At 43.4% G+C, this 22110-nt stretch overlaps 1 protein-coding gene across 5 annotated transcripts in view; it reads right to left on the reverse strand.

The window, feature by feature from the left end:
* RNFT2 (ring finger protein, transmembrane 2) overlaps positions 1-22110 on the reverse strand; it is a 31080-nt gene that overhangs the window by 3345 nt on the left and 5625 nt on the right. For 4 of the 5 annotated variants that reach the window (XM_040577251.1, XM_040577252.1, XM_040577254.1 and 1 more), the window contains exons 4-9: positions 21403-21881; positions 20198-20274; positions 18565-18665; positions 15864-16017; positions 4535-4684; positions 5-70 (exon numbers count right to left, since the gene is read on the reverse strand). In XM_040577251.1, the coding sequence (XP_040433185.1) occupies positions 5-70; positions 4535-4684; positions 15864-16017; positions 18565-18665; positions 20198-20274; positions 21403-21881 (1027 nt within the window). The remainder of the gene's footprint in view (positions 1-4; positions 71-4534; positions 4685-15863; positions 16018-18564; positions 18666-20197; positions 20275-21402; positions 21882-22110) is intronic. The other variant, XM_040577256.1, reaches the window with a different exon arrangement.

Consider the following 22110-nt stretch of genomic DNA (forward strand, 5'->3'; position numbering starts at 1 on the left):
TTACCTGTGGGGTGCAAAGGACTTTCAGTGCCTTCCGGACACTTCCCACACGACCACAGATGTCAAAAGACTGCAATAAAGACATTAACTTTTAGATATTTTTCACAAAACATGTGTATGTGTGCATACAGTTCAGAAACTCAGGACACACGTGGCAGAGTTCCTGCAAGTGGATACTCGGTGGGAACAAAGATCCTCGATAACAATGGTGCCAAAAATATTTCATGGTGATTGTGAAATATGTAGTAAAGGTGAATCGATGGTGCAGCAAGGTAGCGAAAAAAGAAAGCTCTGGTAACAATGGGTTGCAAATGAGGGACTTTACAGTACAAAAAGAGATTGCGAGGTAGTGGTAGGGTAAATTGCCCACCCTCACTAGGTGAGAAAGGGCTAAAATGGCGCCATTCCCACCCTGAGTCCCTGAGAAGCCCAGAAATACGGCTAGAGGACATTGTGGTTATCCTGAGAGAGAGGGAAGGAGAGGCTACCTCTTTACATGGAAGAGGTAAGAAACTGCTTTCCACAGTCTCTGGGGAGAAGGAGGATTTTCAGGGCTGTGGGGCTCTGCCACACACTTTGATACTTCAGGGCCCAGATGATATTATGAGAGGAGTGGGAATTGCCTGTCCTGCTGCAGGAACAGATTTAGTGATTAAATACTACCAAGAGAAGAAAAGCCTGAGGAATGTGAAGCAGGACTGAGGCTGGCTTGCTCCCGTCTGCCTGAAGAGTGAGAAACTTTAAATGCCTGGAAGGGAACGAGCTGCCAGCACCTTGGTGCTTGCATACAGCCAAAGATGGCCAAGAGCAGGGACAGCACCAGGTCCTTCTCCTTCCCCCTCCCTGCACTGCCTAGCAAATATGATGTAACTGCATCTGGAGAGCAGTGCTCCTCATTACAGACTAAAAGCAGTTCAGAGAAGGGCAGAAAATGAGCCTGCAGAAAACGATTTCTGAAAAGAGACTGAAATACATAAATATTTACAGCTTGGCGAAGCAATACCAAAGCGTGGGGAAAAGATGATAAACTTCCTACAAATATCTGGGGGCTCAGCAAGAGAGGAGACATGCAGCATCCTTAAAGTGAGGACAGAGTACTACTACTAAAAGGGAAAACAGCTTGGAAACCTAATCCAATTTGCCATCTTCCCTGTCTGCTGGCAGGATGAAGAGAGAAAGATACTATGAACTAGACAAGATATAAAGATTGGGCAAAGAACAGCCCTGCATTAGTTGGGAAAAGGGCCAGATGACATAACGGGACCTTTCCATTTCTAACCTGAGTGAGGAGCAGCCTGGAGGGCAGGGGAAGATGCGGTGCAGAACATGCAGAGTTGTAGTGGACTAGCAGTACAGAGGCACCAAAATGCCTGGGGTTGGCTTTCTATTTTTTTTTCCTAGCATGATTAAGTGGGCTCACTGCAGGGAATGCCAATGAGATCATCGTGCAATAGACGTGGAATCAAATGAAGGCACCAATAATGCTTCCAGTCAGCATGTAAAAGGCTCCCAGGGTCCTTCCAGTAATGCTTCCAGTCAGCAACTAGCACTTGAGGCTGCCGACTGCTACAGACTTTTTATCTTCTAACACAGACAGGGATCAGCTCTCTCCCACAGTACAGTTCACAGCTTTTTCTGGTTGCTTTGCTTATAACAGGACTTTTAACACCTTTCCCCTGGTTCTGATGTCTCCAATTCTCCCAGCCCATTTCCCCCCCTTCAACTTTATTTCCCCTGGAGCTTCCCGTACCCCCCAAAAACGCATGTTTTACTAGTTCCTTTAACATCCCTTTATCTCCCCATGCATTGAAGACTACGTTGCATCAGTTATCTTTCTAGCAATAGGACTGCAACAGCTGGGTTCAGTGCCTGCTCTCGTCAGTGGAAGACCTACTGTAGAATTAATTGCCATCACACCCCTTCGAACTAGGCTGAAGAGCGTGTGTCCGAGGTAGGGTTCAACTCACAGCCTGAAGAAAGCAAACACCTACTGTTATACCACTCAGTCATTTTCTCCCCCTCAATACCACTCCTACCCTCAGTCAAATGCTTCTGTTCAGGACAGGGAAATATAAGACCTGGATGCCCCTACTTACGAACATCTGGGATTTCTTTGCCAAAATCAGAGGTTCATGTCAGAGACACCAAGACAGCTCCCACTAGCTGCACTATACGCAATCTTCGGAAAGCCAAGTCTGCTCTTTGTGCGGGGAGAGGGGACGCAGCCCTAGCTAAGCCCTGGATGTTTGCCAGAAGCACAGAAGGTCTGAGTGCCAAATTGGCTTCTGTGGTTTTTCTAATGTGGTTTGTGGCTTTGCTAATGTGGACTCCTTTGGGTATATTTTCAGTGTCTCAGGCAAGGAATTAGACCTGCAGCTCTTGTGATAGTAGATGGGGTGCACATACCTAGTGTTTCATGACCTGCATTGGAAGAGTGAACTCCCATTACTCCTACTTTTCTCTCTCACTTCCAAGCAAAGTCTCCAACAGGGACAGGTCTAACCCTAAGCCATACGCAGCCGTGGTACCAAGTTATTGCTAAGCACCAACATAAGACAGTAATATTCCTAGACAATAGAGAAAGCACCAAATCAATCCATACAGGCCTGCTTGTACCTATGTATAAGGGTCCTGAGTGCATTCACCTGGGGTCTCCACCCCACACACCCTGCCCATGGGCTCAGGAGCTCCATTTAAGCTCAGCTCTGTAGCTTCAGTTTCTCTTTAAGCTGTGCTGTAGGAATGCTAGTTTCCAGTTCAGCTGGAAGTGTACTTACCTACAGATCCTAATTATCTTGGCTTATCAACCCATGGAGTAACTTCCAACCTTGACCCTGGGCCTGTCTCATCACTATGGCTACACCCAGCAATCACAGGACTATGTCTGACCCTGGTTGCCTTCCTCTGATCCTGACCTGCGGATTAACTTCCTGCTGTTATCTTGTACCTGCTTCACCACAATGTATGTACAAGAAGATTTGGACTCCCCAGCCCTGGCTGGTGAGGCCCTTGGCCTGCCACCTGTGTTCTCCTCAGCTCCCTTCCTCCCAGGGAGCAGCTGGCCCCCCACTGCTCCTTGACACTGCAGTGATTTTTCCAGATGCAACAGCCAGCATGTAGAACTGCAGGTAAGCATCCCTTCTGCAGGTGTTCCTTCCTTTTCACAAGAAGGGATGCCAGAAAGATCACCTGAAGTCCGCCTTTGATTTGTGATCTGCCTGCCTGGCACCCACAAGGCCAGAAGGGCATGCAAGGGTGGGATTACTGTTCTCCAGAATAGATTCAGACACCAATACTTTTGAAAGGGGCAAAAATCCTCTCCCGTAGCTCAGAACAGGAAGCGTGTAGCTAAGAGTAAGGATGAGCGTGTGGGGAACCACACTAGTTTCATATGTCTGCTATTCTGGCAGTATTTGCTCTGTTTCTGGTTTGACTTGGATGCAATGGGTCTGTGACCATCTTGCTTCCCATGACCTCCTCTACTTATCTCTATAAAAGCTCTAAATTCCTCTACAGCAGGGTTTATGTGCCCCATTTCTGTACGTATACAGGCATATCTCAGGTAAGAACTATAGTTTGACTTTACATTGCTCAGTAACCCACTAGCCTCTTGGAGCTCTTTTCAGCTGAGATATTTTCTCTCAGTTCTTCAGTCCCCCCAGTCCCTTTCTCCTAGGGTGAGACAAGCACCAGAGGTGCAGCAAGCTAGACTCACTTGGCCTTTTTCAGAGCTTTCTCAGAGGAATGGATAACAGGTCTACCTTTTGCTTCAGCTACTGCTCTGCCTAGGGCAGGAATATTAGTTTCCAGTTCAGCCACAGCCAAACAAAAGATAGCAACTCTGGGCAGAGTTGAATACACAAAATTAGAAATACAGCTGTTTCTAGAGCTCACCTTTGTGACTTGTCTAAGTCACACCTATTCATTTACAATTTTACAGGCAGACTCTGTGTTTTTTTTAAACTCCTCGCTTTTAAGCAAATGTCAATGGCATTTGTCACTGAGATCCTGGACTTGTCTCAGCCACACCAGGACCTAGACTGGGGCCAGAACTACCTGTTTTATCTAGGCAGGACTTGGAAGTCCCTTACTCTGCCTGCTGCACTCTGTACTGTGAATGACAGAGTACCTATTCTGCCTCAAAAGATAGAGACTTAGAAACATATGACTGTTGCAACCCTCCTTTTAGGGCTGAATCTAGAAGTCTGGAGATAGCTAACCTCTCTTCTGATACTGGTCCCCCAAGGCTCCACTCCCATTCTCTTCTAGCCTTTATAGAAAGGGATTAGAAAGCAGCAATGACTTCATCAGCCTGATGCAACACTGCATGAGCAATCACACATCTTTCTCTAGCTCACCAATGCCCACATAGTGGTAAAGCAAAATATTTTGACAACTGAAGCACAGGGTGTCCTCAGCTGCTGCAGCTTTCCTTCCTAAGTAGTGATGGCAACAATTTAAAGGTGTATTTATTCCCCTCAGCTGTGCTTCTTGCTCTGCTCTTGCTATAGATATTAATTGAGGTGGTACTCACCTTGCAGAGGCTATACAGGATGATCAGAATCCCTCCTAGGAAGTAGCTGCTGGATGGGTCATCTCCCATGATGTATTTATACCACAACTGGATGGGGACAAGGGATCGGAACAACTGACTCAGCTCTTCAATAACCAAATAAAACTTTCCCTTTAAAAAAAGTGATATATGGTTACTATCAGGAAATCAAAAGAGCATTTAACAGGTGCAGGGCTTGAAGTTTATAAGACTTGTGTTCACTGTCTACCTATGCACTCTGTTAAATGGTGCAAAGACCAGTGTATTCATTAAGATGCATTTTTCTTTGCAGCCATCTAACCCAGTACCTGGAAAGGATAACCCGTATCATTATTTCTTAGTGTTCCTCTTGTTCTTTGCCTTACCCAGCTATTGTTTTAAACTTCTGAGTCACAAACTTTTAGAGCAGGTTATGGATATATACCTCTTTGCATATCTGTACAGTGCTGCAGCACGTTAGCAGTAGAGGTTAAGGTTTAGAGGGATTAATATGCAGATACTACAAATAACGAGAAAGGGAATGCAAAAGAGGTCTTTTACATGCTATACATCTTCTGAAGTTACAGGGATTTAAATGTGAGATGACACTGGTATTCCTGACAACATTGTAGGTCACCCAAAAAATCAAATTAATTACCTATTTCCCAATGTCCTTCCCCTTCTACTCTGATGTTGGAGTGTTTACAGTACACAGATAAGGCTGGCTCTGAAAAACCATCAGGGCATTTTAAACTCAAAGATGCCAAACCTTCCCGAGGACCTTACGGAAGAAAAGTGTTTGTGTGAAGCACGCTGGTGGGAATGTTTCCTGCAAAAGACTCAAAGATGTGATCACATCCTTTGCAAATCTTTGCCAAAGCTGTTCTTGCCATTCTGGTGTTCACTCCAATTAGAAAGCTTGCCTTCCTTGAAGGCCACCTGCAAGGTAATAAAATCTCTCCTGGCTTACCACAACCACGGGGTACAACTGAAATTTTCCTACAACACAATCTCTATCTTAAAGCACCTAAAACTAGGATCGACCAACTGGCTAAATAAGGCTATCTAATTTAGGGTCAAGGAGGGTATTTGTTCTGCCCCACATGGTTTACAAGGAGAACAGTGACAGTGGAGTAGGTCAGGGCAAGCTGTGAGTCAGAACTATGCTTAAACTGCAATGACATTATCCAGACTGAAGTTTTTTTTTGATATGTCAAAACTCTTTCATTTGATAAGATCAGGGAGAAGGGGAAATTCCCCTGGAATTTTGCTGTGTTGTCCCAGTTAGCTTTGTCATCAGTGATGTCATCACAGGTCAGTTGTTAATTGGTGAGATTTGGAGAGGGGATTAAGTCCTCCGCGGTCCGCGAGGCTAGCGGCAGCCAGCGCCCTTCCCCTGGGTCTCAGAGATGAGATCACTCGGCAGGCCATCCTGCCGTACCGAACAAATCGAATCCTTCAGAGAGCTCTGGCATTCTCATGATCTCATATCCCCCCCGGGACAAGGAGTGAGGTCACACCAGCAGTTGCTAACGGACCTGGGCTGCTTTCTTCCTCTCCACCCCCAGTCCCCTCCTCCTTGCTAATCCCAGGTGGCATCACATAGCAAAAATGTAACAGCACCAATCTGGGGTCCTAAATGCAAGCAATTTATTAAATTAGCACAGAGGGCTCTATCCAGCCTCGTGCTTCAATACAATCATCGTTTATTTCTGGAGCCCTTGTGACAGAGGGTCGCAGTCTGCTAATGACTACGCTGTCACTTCCTTCCCTTCACACAGGCAGCTCTCCACCTCCCCCTCCTCAGCCAGCTCTGATGAAAGCTACCAGCAAGCTAGAGGCAGCAAGCTGCTTGCTTTCTGACTCCTTCCTCCCAACAGGCTCTCACTCAGCTTTTACTTAGCCTTGCTTCCCTAGCAGGCTGGGCTAGGACAGGTCACTGCTTACTCTCTCATTGCATCAGACAGAAGTTCTGGATCCAGCACGTGGGGCATCTGCGAGCTCCTTCCTCTGAAGCATGAAATCAGGGCAAAGCTGAAACTCTTCTAACTCAAAGCACTGAAACACTGGAGCCCACAGCACAGTGTAAGGAAAGGGGCGTCACAGGCTTTCACAGTCACAGGCTGCAGAAGTGGAAGAGTGGGGGCTCTAAAATGAGTGTGCAGCAAGTAACAAATTTCAATTCTTTTTAGCCACAAAATTTCCCCACCCTTATGAAGCTTTCCGAATTCCTTTCTGTTATGACGCGAACCTTGTTTTCATTGGTAACTGCAAGATACTGGGATTTCTTAGCAGCTAGACACTTAACGCCCTCACAGGAGTGCAGCTAAACCTTTCAGTTGAGGCATCCTTCCATCCAGTCTACTACCACCACCCACTTGACCATTTAGGAGAGGTCTTTTGATAACCTTAGAGTGATTACAGCCAGGAGGAAGGAAGCAATACAAGGACAGCTGAGCAGCATTTAAAAGAGAACTACAGCTCCAGTAAATGCTTACAAAATAAGGCTTGTCAGGCATGTCAGTGCAACACCAGCCCTTTTTTAAGCTAGGAAAAGTGCCTAGAAAATCAGAAGTAATTCTGTAAAGGGCTGTGCCAGGAATAAATGGGGTCTGCTGAGCCAGAAGCTTAGAAAACAAGGTTGTAACCTACAATTTCATCAGCAGAATTTAGCTTTCTAACAGCAGTAACTCGCTGCTAGCAGCACCCATCATTTGTAAATGCACCCAATACTCCTTTCTGTCTTCTGTTTTCCAGCTTTACTATATTTTGGCTATCTAGACTGAAGTTTTTCAAGCTAAATACTTGTTTTAACCTGCATTTTGTCGGAGAACTTCAACTTAAGGCATTTCAGCTAGTTCTCATCCACATTAGGAAGAACTGTTATATTAAGCATGACTACAATTATTTCTCCTGTGCACCTCTGATTTGGAACAACTTGAGATAAGGCAAGGGCTGCTTCTGTCAGGTGACTTTTCCTATTTCATAAAAATCTATGCAAACCTAGGCACTCTGCGGAGTGTGAGGCATGTCTGAATTGTGCAGGACCCAGTCCTTGAGCAAGCATATCATCACGCTGGACTACACAGACTAAACAGGGTATTAACTGAAATTATGGTTCTCCATTGGGTAGAGTCAGATACCAGAACAAGCCTTGGCTTTGGTCTCATTAAGCCCTTGCAACAGGTTGGAATTAAGCCTGACTAAAATGAAAGTACACTGCTGAACCTCTGTAGGGTCAGTTACTGCAAAAGCTGTCAGCCTACTGCTGTCAAACACTTCATTAGCACAAGCAGCGAAGGACTGTGCTGTGGATCTAATTATTACCAATGCTGCTGATGAGCCATGTGATGCCACATGGTGAGATTTGTGTTTTTTTCCAGAATGCTTTGTTTAAAAACTAAGTCACTGACTTGTGTAACCCTCCCTTTTCCTCTACCTCAATCATATTAAAAGACAATTTCTATACTTTAAATCTAGCACTTATTTTGGAAGAGCAGAATTCAGGATTGTCATACAATCTCAATCTTCCTTCTGTAGAGGCAGTGTTACACAGTCTTTAACAATGTGACCACTGTTTTCACAGGAGGTAAGTGGTACTCATTAAGCATGTGACTTTACTGTTTTGTTATACACTCATTAGATGATGGCAAATCTGCATCCTATCGCTTCATGCTATTCAAGCGCTGAGTAGAAAATTACTGAAGTTCCCTGAGTCTTTTTTTATGACATTACCACCATAGTATAAGACTTTCAAAAACTTTTTTTTGCATTGTTGGCTGACATAAGGGACAGCTATCATCTGCATTTTCTAAATGAAAACTTGAGACACAGGAAGGGCAAGTTTAAGGTAAGGTTGGTTTTGGTGTTCAACCTGAGATGTCTGGGATTAGAGTTTTTAACATATCCAATTTTATAGATCACATTACCTTTAAAACCACTGACTTCAGTTTGCAGCTGTACATGGCTTTCCTACAATCACACAGGAATTATTTGGCAAAGAAAAAGGTGGAATTTAATTCTCCAGTGTAGCGTTCAACTTTAACCTATAGGGTGTTTTTCTTCTTCCAATGGTCTCTTTGTTCTCTACGTGCTTTCCAGTTTCTGCACCAGCTTCTTTCAATATACCACCTTGCTCCATCTGTGGGGCACAGTACACCATGTTTGGTGATGGATGAAGAGGTCTTACAGAAAAATAACATGAAATCACATAATTAAAAAATGAATTGCAACATATGCAACACCAAAGGGGGGCAAATTACAGCTGCAGAAGCAATGCTAATTTCCACAAAGCCTGAGTATTGATGTTGTAGTCTCATTTGACATAAGGCTTTGTGTAAGCGTCCATGTGCCTCACAGAAGGAAATGGAGAACGGCACGCTAAGGTTTTACACGGCAGAATTAAAATGGGATGTAAGAAGTGAGACAAGTTGCAATGAGGCAACTGTAAGTTGTGATTAGCACTCAAGGGAAGTTCCAAGTCTCACTTGTTCTGCTGCCAGCAGCATTAGGACATATACTGAAACAGGAAGATGCTAGAAAAACTGAGACCTGCTGGCAATTTGGATCAGAGGAGAGCAGGCTCTGCTGAGATTTCAGGTCATGCTGCCAATATCAGAAAGCATTGGGTAGGAGCAATAAACAGCACTGTGGCACAGAGGGTGCTGGTGAAAATCATTGAATCATGGAATAGATGGGGTTGCAAGGGACCTTAAAGTCCATCCAGTTCTGTCCTCTCCTGCCAAGGGCAGGGATGTCACCCATTAGGTCAGGTTGCCCAAAGCCTCATCCAGCCTGGCCTTGAACACTTCCAGGGATGGGGCATCCACAGCTTCTCTGGGCAGCCTGTTCCAGTGCCTCACCACCCTCATAGGAAAGAGTTTCCTCCTTATATCTCATCTAAATCTACCCTCTTTCAGTTTAAAGCCATTACTCCTTGTCCTGTTTCTATACCCCCGACAAAGAGTCCCTCCCCAGCTTTCCTGTAGCCCCCTTTAGGCACTGGAAGGCCTCTATAAGGTCTACCCGGAGCCTTCTCTTCTGCAGGCTGAACAACCCCAACTCCCTCAGCCTGTCTTCGTAGGAGGGGTGCTCCAGCCCTTTGATCATCCTCATGACCTCCTCTGGACTCCCTCCAACAGGTCCCTGTCCTTCTTGTGGTGGGGGCCCCAGAGCTGAATGCAGGGCTCCAGGTGGGGTCTCACGAGAGCAGAGCAGAGGGGGAGAATCACCTCCCTCGCCCTGCTGGCCATGCTGCTTTTGGTCCAGCCCAGGCTATGGTTGGCTTTCTGGGCTGCAAGTGCACATAGCCGGCTCATGTGGAGCTTCTCGTCAACCAACACCCGCAGGTCCTTCTCCTCTGGGCTGCTCTCAATCCATTCTCTGCCCAGCCTGGATTTGTGCTTGGGATTGCGCCGGCCCAGATGTGGGACTTCGCACTTGGCCTTGTTGAACCTCCTGAGGTTCATAGGCCCACCTCTCAGGCCTGCCCAGGTCCCTCTGGATGGCATCCCTTCCCTCCAGCGTGTTGTCTGCAAACTGAGAAGCAATTTCAAGGTGGGACTAGAGGGACTGTGAGATTTTATAGTTAGTGCAGTGCTTCTGAAAGTCATACCTTAGATTGCTTAAACTGGAAAGTTAAAATTTGAAGGCAGTTAAGAGCAGTGTTTCTTCTAAAAAAATTAGTAGCTATGAATTTCAAAGCCTGGTAGGGAGAGGGATGGGAGAGAGTCCCAGTTCCTCAGAAGAAGAAGCTGCATGCTTTAGTTAGTTCTTTAATCCCTTCCTTTCATCTCTGGGATGCCACACCTGCTGTAGGCTGCAAGAGGGAAAAGCCTTTACAGAACCCTCACACAGTTCCTATGGTCTAGAGGATCAAGGCTCAGATTATTCTACAAGAAGAGTGAATCATTTCTGAGTTTCCCCCCAAAGAGCATCCAAGATCATCAAGGAGAGGACAACAAGAGGATAGGCCTATCTATTGTCACCTATCTAGAAACACCAATTTACCTACACTGTTGGAGAAGATTAGGATTAATTAATAAATCTTACTGACATTTTTTGTAACACATCATTTATGTACCAATTCCCAGTGCTTGTGTGACTTGTTTTAATGCTTCTGTATTTTTCATTAGCAGCATCTAGAGGACTCGAATATTCCAAGTGACTTTTTTTTTCCCCTCAGGATGAAGAAACATACTAACCACCTTCTTGTTAAATGACTGATACATATCCGGTGCTATGATGAAAGAGGGGCTGCCAGGACATTAGAAGGCTGCTGCCATCACCACTGCAACTAACTCAAACCCCTTCTGGCATCTTCTCTCTTAATGTAAGTCTTCTGGAAGAGGCTGAAGTCTACAGGAATTGCAAGCTGCTCCAGCTTGCCCTCCTTCCCCATGAGCCATCAGGATGGACCTGTTCTATGTGATGGGTTGTTCTACATGAATGCTGTGTGCAAGATGAGCTGGTTGCTCGAGGAACATAAAACCTCTGCACATGCAAGCTGTTTGTACAACTTACTGTGTGATGAAGGATGGGTCAGTCTGACCAGTAGGAGAGGCAGGGTCCCATCATTTTGAACCGTGGTATCTTGTGATGCTGAGCTCTGACAGAAGATGGAGGCAGGCTGCAGAAAAGTCCTAATCGCTGTAAGGTAAGTGCTCATTCTCCTTACAGTAACTGTCTGTGCACTGAGAAAGAAACATGATAACTGAAGTAACTCGTGCTCATGCTCCGTTCTAATGTGGAAGAGCACTGGGGCTACTTAGAATTAAGCCTTACTAGCTTCAGACTCAGAATGAAGTTACCACAGATCAGCTGCGTGGTTATATATTGCTTTAAGATTCTTTAAGATTTGCTTCAGTTGAATGATCGTATTCCCTTGTTCAGAAGATATTCTGCTATTTCTTTCATGTCCAAAATGAAGCTTCAGAAGGAATATGGAAAGCTTAATGTGCTAGTTTCCGTGGTAGAGCTGTAAGCATTCCATACTAGGAAACATGGGGTGCACCTTAAAAGGGTCTTTAGTCCTAAGTCCAAGTGCAAAACCATGTAAAGAATGTCTGTCACATTCCCCAACTGGATTTGCTGAGATAGTACTCAAAAAAAAAAAAGAAATAACAAGCAACCAACAAATAAGAGAACAAGCAACTATTTCCATAGATGCAGTGAGCAGTCAATGGTGCTAGTTTGTACACTTGCCACTGATGCAACTTGAACAGCATATAGAAAAAAGTCACGAGTAATGCCAGTATCACCGCAGACTTCAAAAAAACTTATTTGCAATGTCTAGATCCAGCTTTTCAAGTATTTATTCAAATAGTAACTTCATGCTACATTTTCAACAAATATTTGCCTTATGAATTTTCAACTTTCTGGAAATGGAGCTCTGGGATTCCCTGGTGGTGTTGTAACTTGGCTGCACACCTGTACTGAACATGCAAAGAAAATTCTTACTCAGGGCTTTTTTTATGCACCAACCATTAAGACTATTGCAAACGAGTGTCCTTGGTATGTGCTTTCTCTCCTTATATCCAAGGTTCTTACATAGTTCTTTTGTTTTGGTTTTCTTTCTCTACCCCCTCCCCCATATTTCACTCCATTCCTCAGGATATCAGCTTAGATTACTGACAGCAGCATGAGGAGGGGATGGGAGACTTAGAGGCACCTGGGATTTCCTAAACGGAAATCTTTGGCAAATGTCTTTTTATTATTTATTTCCTTATTTTTAATTCCACCCCTCTCAAGCTGTCATTTCTTAGCAGTGAAAATGAAAAGCTGCCATTTATGTGTGCACAACAATGGAGGCCTCTGCAGGCCACATGGCTCCTGCAGTTTAATTTACTTTAATTCATTTTATATTGAACCAAATGATCTTATTTGCTGTTTTTGATGGAGAGCCTTCAACATGCAGGGTGGGAGCCAAGCCCCTCTCCCAAAGAAATTACGAGCCCAGCTGCTATTAAAACTTGTACCCAGCTTTGAAGGGTATGCTGCAGCTCGTGGGGGAGGAAGGGACATCTTTAGCCACAGATATGCTCCTTCTCCCACAAACCCCCTCTGACTGCAGAGGTACAAGATCAGATTGATTTGGGTTACCTTCCTTTTTCTGCTGCTTTTCTCCCCCCTGCTCAAGCCACTCTTTCCCTGCCTTCCAACCTGATTGCAGTCTCAGATTCTCTTGGCACCTCTGTTTTTCCAGGCTGGTTTAGAACCTGGGAAAGTCTGGGATTTTTTTTTTTAATTTCCAATCTTCCCTCATTCTTTGGTTGGGTTGCCTGCAAAGATAGTCTATTTCTGAGATATTCAAGCTTGGAGAACTCTGGGAAGACATAGCAGTCTTCATGCTTCACATTCCAGCACCGAGTATAATTTTGGTTCCTGTCAACCAGTTTTGGGCCCAAAATGATGTGTACTGCTGTCTATTCAGACTGAAAAGGCAAATCAAAGAGATTCTGCCTTTTAATGTTAGCTTGCTTTTTTCTCAGTTATAGCATCAGATCATGCTTTAGTAAACCTCACTTCCATTGCTGATGGGAAGCCTCTTTGCTTTTTCCTTTTAAATCTGCACTGGATCCATGGTGGTTCTTGATGTGATGGGGCCATACTAAGAGTACACGACCCGGGTACTTTAGACTGGGAGAACTGGGTGTGCTAGCCTGTATTTTTCATATGTTCACTGTCAAAATGAAAAAATGAATCTGAGCTAAGTGGAGTTTGGTGCTACTCACTATTTTCATTAATGACCTTGAGCTTACTCTGTTCCATCATTATCAAATGTGCAGTTCACACTAAACTAGGAAACACATCGGGAAGAATTATAATTCAAAAATCATCTTGACAGACTAGAGAAATGGTCTGGAAAACCTGGGGGTGCAATTAATTAAACACCAAAGACAGCCCAGCAGAGAACAATAATAAAATTAAAGATCTGGAATGAATGAGTCTCTGAGAAAAGACTCAGCTGGGTTTGTTTCTTCTACACATAAGACTGAGAGGATATACGAAGGCTTCAATGTTTAAAAGAAAGAAGAATCTGATCTTGCTTCAACCACAAAGGATATGGAGAGGTAAGAGCTTTAAGAGAAGGCCGTTCTGAGGTGATGCTTCACACTAGAAAGACTACACAAGCATCAGTGAAAACCACGTAAGAGAGAAGACTAGAATCTCAAGGAGCAGTATGAAAATCCAGACTAGCTTTGGAAGTGCCTTTGAACTTCCCAAACAAGGAGTACCTTGGCCTGCTCAGAGTTGATCAGAGACCCTGATATCCCATCCATTGGCAAGTTTTATCATCTACTGCCAGCAAGAAGGTACTGCAAGGAAATTCAAGATTAAATACCTCTAAACCATTCACAGCTGTGCTGAACTCTATCCCTGACAGTGCACCAGGCTCCTCTTCAGGCCCTGTATTATAAGGAGCTAGAGGCTGCTGTTCCAACTAGTTTAATCCACAAACAAACAAACAAAAAACTTAGTAAATATTTCCTGGAAAAACAAACAAACGCCACCTTATAGCTCTACTCTACAAAGTTATTTCTCCAAAGGCTTGCTACCTGCTGTGATTAAGCAACAGCCATCCAGAAGTTCACGAACTACTGACTAGGCTTCAAGCAGAAATGCTACTACAAGCATTTGGGAAGGAAAACAGTAACTTTGGTAAACATTAAGACAGCAGATGGAAAATACCTTGGTAAGAATTTGGTCAAGTTAATGTCTGAAGTGCAACAGAACCATTTAAACTCAGAAAATACTTGTTTTTTTAAAAATAATCATCTGAAAAATCATGTGTAGCATTGTGCTGGCCTGTAGAAGTAAGCTAGGTCATCACACTCAGGGAAAGAGCTCAGCTACATGGTTACCAATTACAATTTCCATGGCATCCTGGGGTTCTCTTGGAGCTCTCCCATCCCAGTTTGATCTTACTTAATTTGTTACACCAGATCTCATCCGTAGTTGGCTTAATGGATGCAGTGTAGAGGGTGGGACAAAAAATAAATCCAGATCCATAGCAGTAGGTAACAACAGTCTCAGATGTCAAGGGACAGTGAGACCATCAACAACATCCTAAGACAAAAAGAGACTTAAAAAAAGTGAGAAACATTGCTATCCAGAAAAAGGTATTAAAAATGAAGCATCTGTGCTCTGAGTCATTATAGGCCCGTGACAGATGTGATCTTACCAGCCTCCCACTGTAGCTGCAAATAAAGACCCCTTCTCTTTCTTCTCTCCCGACAAGGATTAATGAGTACTTGGTATAGCTCTCAGACAAGCAAGCAAAGGCTGTGAACCTTTTCCAATGCTGCAATTTATCTTGGGAAGACTATTCACATCACTTTTTCCTCCCCTCCCCGGGCTGGATTATTCTCTGACCTAGCACATTAATCTCCCAAAATAAAATAATAATAATAGAAGAAAAAAAAAGCACCTGGACATTCGCCAGAAATAAATTAATAACCATCTCAAATAGCCCTGCTGTGCAGGAACAAACTGCTCAACTCCCCTGCCACCCATGTCATTTGTAAGCAAAACTATTCCCAGTTTAGATATCCCCTTAAGTGCCCTGCCTGAGACTTTCTGCAATTAATGATAGTATCTTGTGTCTATACAGTGCCTTTCATCCAAACACTTGCCAGAAAGTTTCTTTATCAAATGCAAATAGTATATATTGCTACCTTTGCCACTGAAATGGAGACACTACTCAGTGGAAGAAGGGATAGCATGACAGGTCTGTGAAGAGTAAAAAAAATAAATTTTATATATACATATGAAAGGGTAACTTGAGAGAAAGTGTAGTGAGAAAGTTTCAAAAGTTAGGCCTGGTCTATATATGATTTTGTATGTATTTAAGCATTTTAACTGTTTACTTAAAATAGTTCTTCAATCATCTTGTGTGGCACAAGTAGTTTCAATTTAATATTGTTACTTTTTTGACCCAACTGGAAACCCAAAGAAATCAGCACTTGCTTCTTTCTTTCTATCAAGCAGAAATTTGTGCTTCAAAAATATCTATTGACAAAGACTGCTTACAAAACAAGACTTAGAATAGCGTCAGCCAGCAAAGCAGTTATCTCACTGCTAATACTCGTTCCTTCTCAAATAATGTTTACTCCTCTCTTTCTAGACTTCAATCACATGCTGGCATTGCCAAACCCCTGCTCAGGTCTGCAATTGTTCAAAAACCAAAACTTACCCAGGTGACTCTCTGCCAAAGTTTTAGCAGAGATTTTCTTATTTTTGTCCTTCCACACATTTCTGTCTGTACACATTGTAAAGGTATCAGATTATCAAAGACAAACATCCATACATCCAGAAGAGAACAGGCTCTTACCTTTGACTTGACAGCTAGGATGATCTTAGGCAAGGCAACAATTAGGCATTTCAATGCAATGGTGAGATACTTCAGCACAAAGTCCGTGATCCCCACAATCCACATCAGGTCAAAGAAGTCCAGTCTCTCAAGGTTGGGTTTCAGAAATATAAGGCTGAAAGGCATGACAGCAAGGTTCAAATACCAATGAGGAGAACCTCACTTAGGCTTCTTGATACCAGCTCTATCCACTGCTGGCCAAAGATGGCCTAGAAAATCCACTGAACTTCAGTAAAGTCCTCAGGGGCAACAGGAATAAGACATGCAAATTAGTCCCACGGTTCCTCTGGGCCTCTTGACTTTGTCTGTTCTTGCCCATTTCTACTGAGGTCAGCAGGTTTGCCCACTATCAGAAAACAGGACCCAAACACATACAAAATCTGTTTTTGAGACTGCAATCTTCAAAACCTACAATCCACAGCAGAAAAGAGCCTCTGGTCTAACCACAGCGCCTTTAATCCATAGGCTTGCTCTTTCAGGCCTGACTGTGAAGGTTTTTCCCTTGAAGTCTCAGTCATCAGTAGTCTTTGAAGAGGAAAGTCATGGACAACTTAAGACCACCATGTCTTTCTCCACCGAGGCTGGCTGACTAGAGCTATTTCAGGGGCAGCAGTCTCTAAAGCTACTCGTGCATGTGAAACAAGCGGGTGACAAAGGAAGCGTGGTATTAGACAGAACTCTGGCAGAAAGGTCAGAACTTCAGGAGGGTCATGCTCCAACAGTGGCTCACTAGGCTGTGTTAGTTAGCAGCTCTTACCTGAACCAAATCTCCAGAAAGGTAGCATCCCTTACATAATGCTATTGACTGCGCTGAACATTTGGCCTTTAAAGAAGGGGACTCCAGGACAGCACAACTTCATGTAGCCATGGGCAGGAGCTACTGACCTGAGCAGCATGAGGTCTGGACCCTACTCAGACTGAAAAAATAGGATTCCTGTTCAGGGTATTTACCTACCAAAGCCTGATGGTAGAAAGCAAAAACTTAAGAAATAAAAATGGAAAGGTAAGATAACCAACCCAGAATGAAAAGCCTGAGCATGAATTTAAAATACTCACAACACTGGCACAGCACAACAGGTAAAATTAAATCCTACAAACAGAAACAGAATCAGAGACTTTACTACTATTCGTGCACTAGAAATGAGCAAAAAGTAAATAAATTAGGAAATGAAAAACAGATGAGAAAAACAAAATGAAAGCAGCTATTTCTCACAGGCCTGCCTCGTGCATGGGCACAGGTGCCCACACAGCAAGCAACAGATCCACTAGCCCGAGCATGGCACACCATGCACCACTACATCACTTGCAGGAATGGCACTTTTCAGTGAAGCCATTGTCCAGACTGTTCCCAGTTAATAAACTATGTCCTAAACAGTGCATAAAATTTGGCCCCAAAAAAATGGCCCAAAATTGCTGAAACCCTTTTATTTTAGGAGACCTATCTTTTATTTTAAACTGTGCCATTCATCCATTTAACCTTAACCTACTTGCTAAAGCCACACTGTTTCCCTGTGGTGCAAATAAACTTTCTAAAGCCTTTCTGCCATGCCTCTTTCTTCTCTTCCATTCCCTCCCGCAAACCGCATACAACCCCATAGTTCACCATCTCTCATTCTAACCCACACATACAAGACTTCTCATCTCTCCCTTTTCCTGAAAGCATTTACATGCACTGCTTTCCAGTGATCAAACCCAAAATTGTTAGGGACAATTCCAAAAGGTAGCAGGGTTGTGGGCCCCTGACTCTTTCACTGCACAGACAGTATTGATGGGAAGAAGCTGAGAAGCAATGAAGTAAATGAGAGAAAAAAAACAACTCAAGAGCCATCTAGTCACAGCCCAACTGATGCATATGATGCACAGTATATTTTCCAGTAAACATTTCCAGTCTGAATTTCTAAGTCGCCTTCAATGGGACTGAATTTTAATTGGGAAGATAATCGATATGGTTTTAACTAGTAGTATCAGAACTACTTTCTCAAGTAGCTAGGTTTGATAATTTCTCTGTTTCTTCTTATTTATTCTGCTAAGGTCCCCTTGCTTAAGTATCTTTGCTTCCTATTTGTCATTTAATCCTTCCTTTACAATGAGCAGGGATAGTACTGAGCCATATCCATGGATACTAACTTTTCTGTACCAGAGAACTGCTTCTGTCAGCATTTTAAAGTGGAGACTATCTTAATTACACCAGACTCAGATGCCTCCAAGCCTGAGTACAATGAGGTAAAATACTACTACTTTATCTCCAGTTTATCTCCAGTAACAGACTAAAAGCTGGATAGACTGAAAAGAAAAAATATTACATGAAAAGTCAAAACAGTGGATCAATTTCTTATCTGCTTCCAACATCTGCTCTTTACGTTCAGACACAGTGGTCAAAATGGAAATTTAGAAGTCCAAATATACAAAAGTATCTGTCCTCCTTTGATACATGAGAAAGTGGCAAGTGTACATGTTTCAAGCAGAAACTGTAGTGTATCATCATAGCTGGCCCATTCAGACCTGGTTATGTCATTTATTGACAGGAGCACAGCCCACTGGTAAAAGCGACACACATTCTTTTCTTCCAATGAAAGCTATTACAAAAACCTAACAAAGACAGCAGACACCTGAAGTCCTTTTTCTCCCTGCTTCCATCATGTACAATGTAAATTTTGCTCACCTGTTGTACAGCTGCTGGGAGCTGAATGTGTAAAGCAAGTAGAAGGTGTTTCCGGTGAGAAAGGCCAGGATCCAGAAGACAACCAATACTGATCTTTTCTCCTGAGCAACAAAAAGAAGCAGAGAAGATAAATTCAAAGTCTCAAGGGTTGCACTGAGCCTCTAACTGCTGAAAAATGCACGACCAACCCAGGAGACACAAATACGCAATTAAGCATTCAGTAATTAGTTATTTACACAGGACTAAGACTCACAAATAGGCTGTGAGGTAAAGACTACAAACAAAAGCAGAAATGGCTCTCACTCACCTAACCTTTTCAAACAAAGCAATTTCAGAGAAATTAATGGAATTACACTGGTGAAAATGATAGCCTTGCTTGCAGAGCACAATGCTCAAAGTTGGGATTTTTCCTGGGACAACTAAGTTCTCCTGATATTTAAAATGCAGCTTGACTAACAGGTTAAAAAGTCAGTTCCATATATTGTACTACAATTCTGAGCTTTCACCTGTCTGGAATGACACTTTGTGAAATGGGTGTTTTACAAATAAATCCATAGTCACTTAGTAGACGGCTTAGCCAAATCGAATATAGCATAACCCATCACTATATGCAGCACATACGAATGCTATCTGAATACATGAAGGTTCCAGGACATGCTTTTTTGATTCAATAAATAATTAAAGGTCAAAAGAAGCAAGAATTTTACTTTTCAAAGCACAAGGAACATTATAGGTGGAAGTTGGAAGACAGAAGATCTTGTCCTGGGTCTTGGTCCAGCGTAATTTTGAAGAGTAAATTTTACTCTTGGGAGGGAAAAAAAAAATAAACAGCATTTTTTTTGCAGGCTGATTTATTAAGAATATAGCTCTTTGTAGCTATTCACCAGCCAGGGATGTTAGGTTGAGATTTAAAGCAGAAGGATTAATGCTGCTAGAAAGACAGAGGTGAAAAGTGAAAGCCAACAGCAATCTATTACATGATTGTGCAGTTCATCTGTTCGTTTAGCACTGTATCACATTTATTTTACTGCTGCTGGTATATGTACTTATATGCTCGTACCACCCATGTCATTTTGTCAAAAAAGCAGATCTGTTTTTGTGCTTTTAGTGCTGTTGAAGTACCTGGATGACACTGAAGAAGATCACGATACCTGAAAAGATCTGGTTTCATTACATTCTAAACATATAATCAAGAGAGAATTCTAAAGATACTAACAGGTAACACATTTACAAAATCCTTCAGCTGAACATCTAAATGTTAATAAATTCAATATCATTATTAACTAGTGAAATTGGTTTCAGCAGCTCTGCTATACACAATGGGAAACTGAGGCATAGAGAAGCTGCCAGCGCAGTGCCAGAGGCAGATTACAATCTTCCAAACTTTTCCTCCCTTGCTTTTATTATGACATACTTTCACAAAAGTGCAGAACGGAAACTATGGGAGAGCATCAGTGGGGAGAAGTAGGCAGAGGAAGTGAGGATTTTGTCACAGTACTCTTGTTCTGACAGACGTGTATACATACAGTGCTGTTCAACCCTAGATTGCAAAAGAATTTTCAGCACAGACATTATTTTGTATACAAAGAGCAATGTCGCTTGGAAGCAAAAGAGAGTAAGATACTGTACTCACCTTCAGAGCAACCTGTTCTCGGAGTGTTGAGTTGGCATATGCGAACGTGCTGGCCATACCAATGCACACAGCAATCCCTGCAGGAAAAGACACCGTTAGAGTACAAAAAGGCCAGGTAGGAGGATCTTCAGTCCTAAGTCATTTGATAAGCATCTTGAGCTTTGAAAAATATTACTGGGTCATATTCTGGATGCACTAGGAATTAAAATAAACAACCGAAACTGGGAAGTCTGGACTCAAAATTCAAATACAAGCTAAACTGAAATGAAGCTGCTGTAGTGAGCACTTGCCGCCCAGCCAAATACAGAAGCTCTGTCCTAACAGCAGGCTCTGTGCTGAAAAAGAACAGAAGTGCTGCAAGCTGTGGCTGCACTGTGCAAACAGAAGTCAGCTAGAAGACAGTATTACAGCAGCAGTTCAGCCCATCCTAGATTATAGGGCACGCTATCAAAACCATATATATAGGATACCAGGTTTAAAGAGCAAGATGTTGCAGAAATGAATCAATGCCTCTTTTGGGGAATACTGGCAGCATAAACTTAGGCATTATTGGCTTCCCTGTGACAATCTCAGCATACTACTCCCAAAATGAGTAAGGATCCTCAGAATGCCACACATAAAATTTCACAGTAAGAGAAGGATTAGATGAGTGGATTTTACTTGACCTCTGAGGGTCTGAAAGTCCCATGAAAGAAACTGGGATAGACATGCTCTTCAAGGAACTCTGAAGATCTCGACTGTAAGATGTAACAGCTGATGCTGTTTGGCTTGTTCTCACAACTACCCCTGTTCCAGCTGTACAAGTGTCTCATCCCCATGAGACCTTCTGTGCTACACAGAAGCCTTTGTTAGTCACTAATGTAAGTTCTCTGCCTCTTGTAGGGGGAGATCTGAGTGGGAAGCCTTGGTAACATCCTCAGCCCCTACAGGAATGTCATGGAGAGATTAGGAAAAGGTACAAAAATGATCTCCCACTTGTCAGGATAGGAAACAGATGGGACTAACACAGATGAAAACAGCTTGTGCTGAAAGTCGGGTGAAAGGATGTGGAGCTGGTTAGTTATCCCATGCGTTTTAATACGTCCCCTTCATGCTAGAATACCTCTAGCTCTAGACACTGTCACAGAGCATCAGGCATCACAGCATGATAAAGCTTCCTACCCACCCTCTAATACATTTACAATCCAAAAAGGATACGTGCTTACCAAGCTTATGCTGGAAACAAACTTTAGCTGTGAGGATCAAGATGAAGGGAAGTCCCTTCTGCAGCCAACCGATCACAGCTTTTAACTCTGAAAGAGCTGGGGCTGGAGTCCCAGCCTGTTCGTCACTGCCTTCCTCTGCATGCCCGTGGCGGTCTCCCCCAGCCATGTGCAGCAGGGACGAACCCCGGTGATGGCCATGGTGGAAATGATGCGACTGCTGCCGGTGGTGAAACGGGGCTCCTTCCGTACGACCGCTTCCTTCCTCCCTTGGGGTTGGCATCTGAATGAATACTTCCCCACCTCCCGCTGAAGAGCCCAGAACCAAACCTGACTGGAACGGCGTGGCTGTGATGGTACCCGATGGGATACCTGCCAGGCCCGAGAACAGCTGTTGTGGTGAGGAAGTTTCAGCCTTTAGACTTTCAAAAACTCCACTTTCATCCACGCTGGTTTCAGAACTGACTGTTTGGCTCCGGTTTCTGCAGTGGAAGGAGATTAAAGAAAAGTGATTAAATGAGTGCCGCAGAACTTCTTGGTCTTTTAGACCACTCCCAACTGTATCATTTAAGAGTTCTTCATGCACTGCCAGAATATGTAGGTCTCCAGATAACAGATGCTTTTCACTCTGTTTGGAAAGCCACAGCTGCAGAAATGGAGACCAGTAACCAGACTCCTGAAATAAGATCAGAGTATTTCTAAAGCACTGAT

This window comes from Cygnus olor, chromosome 17 (assembly GCF_009769625.2).
Source record: "Cygnus olor isolate bCygOlo1 chromosome 17, bCygOlo1.pri.v2, whole genome shotgun sequence".
Lineage (NCBI taxonomy): Eukaryota > Metazoa > Chordata > Aves > Anseriformes > Anatidae > Cygnus > Cygnus olor.